A 10,475-nucleotide genomic window follows, 5' to 3' on the forward strand; every position below is an offset into this window, starting at 1 on the left:
GCAGAGCTCCACTTATGTTTCATTGTATTGAACTAAAATTTGATATTAAGCCTATATAGTAGTAAGGTCTTAGATATTATTAGCAGCCGAATTGCTAATTCAGAAAAATCCTTTCACATGTGACAGGAAGACTAGAACATGTTTAATAAGTCTTTCAGAAAAACAGGGGAGTATATAATAAGGGGTTTCAAAACAATTATTTTTTTTGACGGGTTTATATGAGTAGATACCATGTCAAATCTTTCCTAGGTCTTAGACATTATTAGTAGCCGCAGTGCTAATTCAGAAAAATCCTTTCACACGTGACTGGAAGACTAGAACGTGTTTAATAAGTCTTAGTCGACCTTCGGAGAACAATAATTTTCTTTTTTGTTGGTGTTGTCACCTTCTACTAGGAAAAGTATCAACCATTTTCTTTTTTTAAGCCTCTCATCTATGGAACTTGAAAAAAATCCTTGAGAATATAGCTAAACAATTGCAGCAGAAAGAACGAAAAGTCAAAAAGGGCAAGGTGTATATGGCCTTTTCAAGAATAGGGGAGAACATATTCGAAACAATTAATTTTTTTTGACGTGATTGTGTGAGTAGATACCATGTCAAATCTTTTCTCTCTCTGAAATATGATTTTTCTGCTTCCATATAAGATTTAGATACAGGAGAACTCCAACATTTCTTAATCTCAGTTTAAAATTGATCGTTGGTGCTCTATCTTGCCTGACATCTCACCTCAATTGTTATGGTTCTGTTTATTTTCACATTTAAGATTTAGGTACAAAAAATCTTTTACATTGCTTATTTCAGTTGGCATTAGGTTCTTCGTTCTTTTGCTTTAAAGCTATATCTTCGATAGCTCTCATACTTGTTGGTCCTTTCATGATAGGTATTAGGTTCTTCATACTTTCACTATAAAGCTTTATCTTTAATAGCTCATACATGTTGGTCCTTTCATAAATAAGGATGTTTAGGTACCAACTTGGCAAAGTAAGAGCATATAGATAGGTTGTCGGTGCCACTTGGATTACCCCAACATTCCAGATATGTTCCTTTGGGTTGAGGTGCTCTGAACACCTCCCTTCACTTCTCCTTCCCCTATTCCTGCTTTTCAGAAAACTATTGTATTATTTCACTTATGCTATACAGTAGTTATAGAGAAAAATATTGATAATTTGTTGTGAGTGAAAGATTGAGTCTAATATAGGTTGTTGTATGTTATTATTTCCAGGTTGCCAAAGCTATTCCTGAATATCCTAAGGACATGACAATATATGCTAACATTACTTTAGAAGACATGCTTTTAAAGGTAATTTAGCATCTTTTTCCTAGCCATTTGACTGGAGCATGATAATAGTTATTCCTTGCTTAGTATTAGCCAAAGTTGTTTGACCCTCTATTCCTGTTTAGATTGGAAAAGGAATAATGACTATATTGCAAATTAGCATAATTTTGACTGGACAAAAAATAAGAGATAGGTGATGAAGTTTATGCCGAAGTACTAAAGGTTAAAAGCTTAAAATTTCCGAATCTTTTAAAAAGTTAACTCTCAATAAGCTTAAATTTCAGCCATTTTCCATGGTTATTGCTCTTTCTAACACCATACTGTCTACCTTGATTAAAATTTCAAATGTTGTATTTATTTTCTAAATAAATTTTCAATAAGAAAATATATCGTAGACGTAATGACATAAATAGTATTGCAGCGATCTATAGAAGCTAAACTTCTGGCTCCTTTGAAGGATGATAGTTTTATATTGTTTTTCTAAATTTGTCAGAAAGGATAAATGGTTTCTTCTTTTTTAATCTTTCTTCCGAAAGATGGATTATAATATTTCGCTCTTAACATCAAACTTATTACAAATTAGACTATAAGGCAGCGTGATTTTGGCATATGTTACCACTTCTCTTTGTAGCTCCTGATTGTTGAGCTAAATATTTGCCTGCTAATAAAATGTAACTTTCCAGTTTCCACTATAGGCGGTTAACAAAATTAAACCTCAAAGAGGAATGGCAATGATGAAGAATGACATCAACTTTTTTCATTGTAATATTAAGTTAGAGTGAGCTACGTTGCCAAAATATTCATTTTGTAATATTTATCAAATGCATTATGTTATATAATTTCACACATGTATCTCTAATATTCTATTTTTTATTCAATTGCTGCATATGAATTTGTCATATTCAACTTCATTACTTGCTTGAAATTTTTTGTTAATTTCAACGACATAATTTATACCATTGCATCCCTCATGTTGGGCCCGTGCTGGCACGGGCAATCATCATCTAGTGATAAATAAGAAGTGCATTCAATCTATTTGTCACATCAACATCTGGAAGTAAAGGCTACCTACAAAAAATACACTGAATAAATCACGTCAAGTTTGGGAGTTAGTTAAGTATTCTACCTTTATAAAAAGGCAGAATAGCCTAAATGACACTTATACTTGTGCCACTTTGTCATGTCGGTCCCCAAACTTAGCATTTTGCCAATTGAACACTTACACTCGTTCAAATCATGTATAATAAACGCTTATAATAGAAGGCTGGTGTGCGTGTAATACAATCTCCTACACGTAGGATGCCACATCATTACTAATGCCACATAAGAAAATAAATTATTGACTTTATCTTCATTTTTTCCTTACTCCACCATCTCTTCTCCTTACCACCAACAACTCCACTGCCATCGCCGAAAAATTGTTCCGATCATCGAAGAACACCATTAAAAATCTTGTAGTGTTCATTCAATTCTAAGAGTCTTGTAGTGTTATAATGAACTAACTTTGCTGCTGATGACATATACGCACAAAAAGAAATAGAAAAAAAGAAAAAAGCAAGATATGCTTACAGTTGTTAGTCTCATCAGGGGGTGGGGGTGGGGGTGGGGGGAGACGGGAAGGGGAAGAAAGAGAAAAAGAAATAGAAATGGAAGATGGGTTTTGGGGAAAAACGGAAAGGGAGGGTGCAGGTGTGTGTGTGTGTGGGGGGGGGGGGGACGAGGAGGGGAAGAAAGAGATAAAGAAATAGAAATGGGAGATGGATGGGAAAGAACAGGAAAGAGGAAATAGAAAGAAAAAAAGAAATGGGGGTGGGGGTGCGGAAAGAAGAAAGAACAGAGATATTTTATATTTTCTTATTTTTTTTGTCTCTTGCTTTTACTTTTCTTTTTATTTCTTTCTTCTTATTTTAATCATTTTTAGTCTAACTTTTTTATGTTTACTCTCGTTATGCGTGTGAAATTCGCGTATTTTATCCAACTCAGTTATGAAGTTGCCACATAGGCTTGGTCAACGGTCAGAAAGATTTAAAGTAATGTATTTTAAAAATTACGAGTGTCTAGATGAAACTTCGTAGAGTATCGGGATCGGGATGACAAAGGGGGACAAGTAGAAATGTCTTTTAGGCTATTTTGCCTTATAAAAAGGATCGAATATGATTATGGCAATTGACAAGAAAGATTTTACTGACTCAGTTAGTTAGTGCTGTGACTTAAATCTATTTATATATCAATACTTATTTTCTTGAATATTTGCTTAGAAAAACAGCACACTGCACCTACGTAGTCATGTTTTCAAGTGAAATATTGGTTGACAATCTTATCATCTAAAATATATTTTATGTTGGATAAAATTAAAATTTGAATTGTTTCCCGTTACTTGTTGTTTAATTTGACATATATAATTATTAAAAGAACCTATTTTTTTCTAGTATTGTGAAATTAGGAATGCGGTAACTTTTCAATTAATTATTTTTTTCCCTTGTATATTGACATAATAAAAGCAAATAAATCTTTTTTTTAAAAGTATCAGTTTTTTATTAAAACTTTCTAATTTCACATTAAAAGGACAAACAATACAAAATACGCACTTTCTTATTTTACTAAAATTTTCTATTAATTTTAATAACATAAGCACTTAAAATATTATCGTTTGAGGTACAAATTTGCATCAATCATCATTGAAGTGCACGTAGACTAGTTTATATAACAGGATAGAAACCTAAAATATAGTCTGTATTAATTCATTAAAATTTCAGTCATAGAGAAATTTAGGAGATTTTTTTGAAAAGGGTAACTTCTAAATAAGAATCCAATTAGAATTAGGAATATAATAGGTTCAGCTCTGCCCTTCTCTCTCTATATGTATATATTGTACACCAAAATTACTTCTCAACACACCTTATTCCATCACTTGTACGTTCTAATTACACAGATGGCTGCCCCAACAAAAGTAGGCTTCTTCTTTCTTGTCGGAATTCTCTCTTTATTTTGTGTTGGCGCTCACGCTTCGAAAGGATGTCCGTTTAAGTCGTTGTACAAACAAAATGGTTTCTCCAGTAGTCTTGGAACTATTATTGGCACAATTGATGGTGATCAACAACAGCCTTCATTTGTTCATGGTGTTAACAATACGCTAATTGGAGAAACACGTCCCGACACCCGCGGCGACTTCTTTGCTCAACATGAATGGCTCAAGAATCACGTTAATATCATGATGCAGAAAAAGATAGTTACTGCTAATAATAAGGGTTTCTACGGCAAATTCATTGAAGCAGTCAGAATGTACTTTATAGGTAGTTGATACATAATATATATATGTACTAATTAAGTAAAAAGTCATTGAACAAGAAGTTGTATTGTGAGAATATAATTTTACTACACTCGATCTATATTTTCTTAGTTTTGTCATCAGCGGCATTGATACTGTATTTTTTGCCCAGTTTTTTCATTGGCTTCATTTTCATTGTAAACTAAGATACATGGGTGTTCAATTTGTTTGATCCAGAATGTTAAATTTTTCTTATTTTTTAAAATTTGTTGATAAACGATAAATCTCGATCGAGTGGTGCACACCACATTTTGAAAATCCTGACTCTACCTCACAACATAACTAGATATCATCAAGCTACTGGTTTTATTAAAGCCAAATAATACTAAAACAAATAAAACAGGAAAAAGAGAAACAACTAGGAACGGGATTCACATGGTATATATCTAACGAAGAAATGAAAAAAAAATGTTACTATTGTTATTGTCTTCATACGGCTAGCGCCAAAAAACTGATTGAGAGACGTGGTCCAACAAAGAAAGAAAACGGGACTACAAACCAATTGGCTCTTGCTCTTATTACTAGCTAGTTCCCTACTCTGCTTCACAAAAAATATCTCAAATTTATATCTTTGATCAAGCTTCAATGGCTGCATTAAGTTCAGTTTCAGTAGCGCACGTATCATTTTCCATATCCAACCCTCAAATCCCAAGTAACTACAGACGTTTGCCTACCTTGTTTGCATCAGCATCAGCTACACCTTCCCACGAATCATCTTCATCCACACAAAGTGGGAGTATATTATCCTCAACTAATTCTCCACCAAAAGTGCCCTTTGTTGAGTCCTCTAAAACCCCCGAAAATGGTTTCAACTATGCTTTGGCTAATCCTAATGGAAACCCTGTTCTTAGATTTGTTCAGCACACTGAATCAACTATTGAAAGGGTACAAATTTGACTTCTTTGCTCTTTCTTGATAGTACTTATTATTGTTATTACTTACTATTTCTTTGTTTATTTGCTATCTACTTCTTGAGGATTAGAGGATGTTGTGGTTTTAATTATAAGCTCTTTTTTTGGTGGTATGAAGAATTAATACATAGGTTATAGAATTAATATGAGGTTTTAAGTCTATATGCACAAAACATAGAATCACTACAAGATGGCTTGAACCTGTGACCGGGATTCCAAGCATGTTAGTGTGTGAAGCAGCAGTTAATTCTTGAGAATTGGAGACTGATATGGTTTCTTCAATCATTTGGGGTGCTATCAAGAATTGACAGACTTCTAATATTGATATCTGCTCAATATGAATAAATTGATATATGCTGCACATATCTGTTGCTCACTGCTTACTTATTTTTGAGCAGGCAATATTTGACTTCCGTTTTCTGGCATTCCTTGCTATCGGAGGTTCATTGGCTGGTTCGCTGCTCTGCTTCCTCAATGTAATTTCTTTTTCAAGCATACCTTATTTTTCAATGTGATGTATGAAAATATATTGTTATCATATACTATAGGTGGTTAAATTTTATATCTTAGTACTTCCAAGGAAAATAGCCTCTCTACTTTCACAAGGTAGGGTACGCACTACCCTCCCGGACCCTACCTGTGGGATTACACTGAGTTTGTTGTTGTTGTTGTTGTAGTACTTCCGGGGGAAATTTATGACGGCAAGGCTTGTGTTTAAGTCTGTACGAAGACAGAAACTTGATTACTTTATTGCACTTGTTATTTTTTAGACCATATATGATCTACAAACTTAGACCGGCAAGATGTTGGTTCATAGATCTTATATGATTTCACATGCTTTAGGGTGATTGGATATGTGAAACTTATTGCTTTGAGCAACTTCAGGAATTCTTTTTAATTTAGTATATGATGAAAATGGCCTGTTGAGAATCAGATTAAGATTAATCCATTGTTATCAGTAATCATCACTTGCATTGATAGAAACATAGTATCTACAGGAGTCAGTTATTCCTGCTGAAGTCCTATACTAATTCATCACTAGCTCATAATACCAATTCATCAAATAACAAGTTGCAGATGCAATAAACTGTATCCTTCATCTGGTTTGCAACTCTATCTTAACCTCTACAGTATCAGTTAATTCTCTGTCAATGGTTTACTAGGTGCAGTATAGTATTTGTTTAGGTACATTATTTTAGTCAAAGTCTTTCTCTAGTGCTTTAAGGCATAAAACATTGATCTTGGTTCATGGGCTTAATCCTTTTAATACATAGTATAATCATCACATAAGAGGTAATACCATTTTTACGGGTTCTATCAGTTGTTTTAACAGTTAAATTCTCTTTTGTAGGGTTGTGTCTACATTATTGACGCTTACAAGGTTTATTGGACGAGCTGTGTCAAAGGAATTCACACAGGACAAATGGTTCTGCGATTGGTTGAAGCTATAGGTGAGTTTCTGCATGATGTTGATATTTTCAAGATCATCATTCGATGGTTGCATTTCAATGGATCTTTAATCACCCATCTTTTGATGACCACTGGCCTTTTGGAATTATTTTTGCATCCACATCGCAGTAAATGTTATCCCATTCTAACCTTCGTTGGTAGTTTTCCTTAACATTAGAGTTATTTTCTGCCATTTCATCTGGATTACTCTCAGTCGTCTAGCTTAGTTTCACTTTCTAGTGGAAGATTATATGCTAAATTTATCAGTCGAGATGAAAGCTTATCAACACTTTAGAACTGTATGAGATATTCCTCTAGAAGATGGATAGAAAATCCTTCTCTCTTTAAAGTGAGTCATCTATGGTGCTTCAATATACGACTTGTTATTCTATTTTTGTTGGTGTACACTTGGACGTACTTCACTCTGTGGCTATTGTAAAAGAATACTTAGTTGCCGCTTATATGGAAGTTGCAGAATTTCTTACTAAAATGTCAAGTTGGGTGATATAATCCTTGCCGCTTAGTATCTTCGTTTTGTGTTTCTGAGTTTATTATCCTTGTAATGCAGATGTTTATCTTGCTGGGACTGTGATGTTCATATTTGGGATGGGCTTGTACGGATTATTTATCACTAATTTCTCTGCTAATGTGGATCCAACTTCTGACCGTGCCCTCAAGCACTCTTCCTTGTTTGGGATGTTTGCTCTCAAGGTAGTCGCACTCTGGATCTTCTTCACTTATATACCATATTTCTGTTTGCCAATCTTATACTTCCGCTATACATTGTTGCTTTCTTCGTAAACTTAAGTGGATTCAACTATTCATTCCTGGAATGGAAATTGTAGATGCCAAAAATGATGGTGATCTTTCAAAAGGAAAATTACTTTATTTTGAAGAGAGTTGTCTAAGCTGGAATTGCATTCAGTTCACATGATCTAATATCGTGTATTTTTCCACCATAATGTATTTACAAACAAGGTTTTACTCTTAATGTAGCAGCAATGCCCAGAGAAGCCTTGATTCTACAGGAAAATAGTTTATCTATACTTAGCTTCACATATCAATGAATCCCAGAGTTCTGATAGGATAGATGCCAATGAATCTCTGAGATCATTTTCCACTCTTATAGGCTCCTATAGTATAGCCAAATGAAACTTCTAAAGTATCATTGTATCATCTAACCCTGCTAGCAGTCTGCTGAAGATTGTGGTACTCTCAGGACTACAAAAAATTCTGAGTATCTCCCAAAAGACTAAAACAAGACGGATTCCTGAAGACTTTAATTTTGTAATCATAAGAAGCATAAGTTTCATGAAATTCCCTCTTTCGTACCTATTACTGTTATGAGTTATGATCCTCTATATGTGCATGCGTTAGAGATTTGAAATCCTAGTCCCAGCTTGTGGATGAGCAAAAAATGGTGCGGTAACATGTAAGCTTGTGAAGATGAATGCATCTTGCATACATCAACCACGAAACATGTGCGCTTGTAGGTATAGAGTTTTTTGTTTTATCTCTTGTTTGAATCAGTTGATTGTGCTATGTAGGAGAGGCCAAAATGGATGAAGATCAGTTCGCTCGATGAACTAAAAACCAAGGTGGGACATGTAATTGTCATGATCCTTCTTGTCAAGATGTTCGAGAGGAGCAAGATGGTCACTATAGCCACTGGTACTGATCTGTTGAGCTACTCAGTGTGTATCTTTTTATCATATCTAAGAAGTTGGTATTCAGATCATCGATATTCTCAACTGCAAGATATTCATGTTGAAGTTTGGCAAAATGCCAAAGTCCCACATTGGTTGGGAGTTAAGTTTGGGGGGATTTTTCCCCTATAAAAGAAGGCCTAATGTTTAGGATTGAAACACACCTCTCATTTGCCTTCTCATCTGTTTAAGGCATTTGTATCTTCTCTCTTTAGTATTATTTCACTTGTATTTTTGGAGTGGAATAAAATATTTGGTTGTGTCCGAGGAGTAGGCAGAATTAGCCGAACCTCGTAAATTCTGGTGTTCCCTTTATTATTGCTTTATTGTCTTATTTATTATTTGGTGGCTGTCATAATTTTTGGTATAGTAGTTGTGACTTATTCACACTCTATACATTTGGCTTCCGCAACAATTGGTATCAGAGCCAAGGTACTGTCTAAGTATGCTCTGTGGTTGCAGCATAGTCTGATCTTCCACATCAGAAAAGATTTATCTTGGTAACTGAGTCAAGGTTCTGTCTGAGTATGCTCTGTGGTTGCAGCTTAGTCTGATCTTCCACACCAGAAAGGAAATAATCTTGATTTGTGTCGTCAGCTATTAAATAATATTTGTGTCAAAGATGGGAGACAATAAACAAGAAGAATCTACATCAAGTGTCAACAATACGTCATCATTGGCATCTTCGCTTATGACAAGAATTGTGTCAAATGCGAAATTTGCGGTCGAAATATTTGACGGGTCCGGACATTTTGGGATGTGGCAAGGCGAGGTTCTAGATGTCCTTTTTCAACAAGGGCTAGATCTGGCTATTGAAGAAAAGAAACCAGATGTTATTGGAGAAGAAGATTGGAGAATTATCAACCGTGTTGCTTGCGGTACCATTCGATCCTACCTTGCTAGAGAGCAGAAATATCCATACACAAAGGAAACTTCTGCAAGTAAATTATGGAAAGCACTGGAGGATAAATTTTTGAAGAAAAACAGTCAAAATAAATTGTACATGAAGAAGAGACTGTTTCACTTCACCTATGTTCCTGGTACCACGATGAATGAACATATCACCAGTTTCAATAAGTTGGTTACAGATTTGCAAAATATGGATACAACTTATGATGATGGTGACTTGGCCTTGATGTTGTTGGCGTCACTTCCTGATGAGTACGAGCACCTTGAAACTACTCTACTCCATGGAAATGACGAAGTTTCTCTCAGAGAAGTTTGTTCGGCTTTGTACAGCTATGAACAAAGAAAGCGAGAAAAACAGAAGGGCGGAGAAGGAGAAACACTATTTGTGAGGGGTCGTCCTCAAAATCAAACGAGGACAAAGAAGGGAAGATCCAAGTCAAGATCCAGACCCAGCAAAGATGAATGTGCCTTTTGTCGAGAAAAAGGGCACTGGAAGAAAGACTGTCCGAAGTTGAAGAATAAGGCCAAACATAACAATGGAAAGGCCATTATGGATTCAAATGTAGCTGATTGTGATGATTCAGACTTCTCATTAGTTACAACAGAGTCATCAACATCTTCAGACATATGGTTGATGGACTCGGCTTGTAGCTATCATATGTGTCCCAACAGGGACTGGTTCGTGGAATTTCAAGAAGGAGAATATGGAGTCGTCCACACAGCGGATAACAGCCCTCTTACCTCATATGACATTGGTTCAATACGATTAAGGAACCATGATGGAATGATCAGAACATTGATAGATGTTCGATATGTACCGGATTTGAAGAAGAATCTCATCTCTGTGGGAGCCCTAGAATCAAAAGGGTTCAAAATCATTGCAGAAAATGGAGTGA

General features: G+C 35.1%; 1 protein-coding gene and 1 long non-coding RNA gene across 2 annotated transcripts in view; both read left to right on the plus strand.

Annotated features, from left to right (window-relative positions):
• Nucleotides 1–2,154, plus strand: part of LOC142176673 (uncharacterized) — a 27,857-nt gene extending 25,703 nt beyond the window's left edge. The window contains exons 2-3 of the long non-coding RNA XR_012705392.1: nt 1,223–1,300; nt 1,960–2,154. This is a non-coding gene — a long non-coding RNA (uncharacterized LOC142176673). The remainder of the gene's footprint in view (nt 1–1,222; nt 1,301–1,959) is intronic.
• A 2,905-nt stretch (nt 2,155–5,059) lies between these two features.
• On the plus strand, nt 5,060–8,968 carry LOC107801968 (uncharacterized). Its single transcript, XM_016625393.2, has 5 exons — nt 5,060–5,489; nt 5,914–5,991; nt 6,867–6,966; nt 7,533–7,675; nt 8,512–8,968. The coding sequence occupies exons 1-5, from the start codon at nt 5,190–5,192 to the stop codon at nt 8,800–8,802; spliced, it is 912 nt and encodes a 303-aa protein (XP_016480879.2). The 5' UTR covers nt 5,060–5,189; the 3' UTR covers nt 8,803–8,968.
• Nucleotides 8,969–10,475: the final 1,507 nt, after the last annotated feature.

The sequence above is a fragment of the Nicotiana tabacum genome, chromosome 22 (assembly GCF_000715075.1).
Source record: "Nicotiana tabacum cultivar K326 chromosome 22, ASM71507v2, whole genome shotgun sequence".
Lineage (NCBI taxonomy): Eukaryota > Viridiplantae > Streptophyta > Magnoliopsida > Solanales > Solanaceae > Nicotiana > Nicotiana tabacum.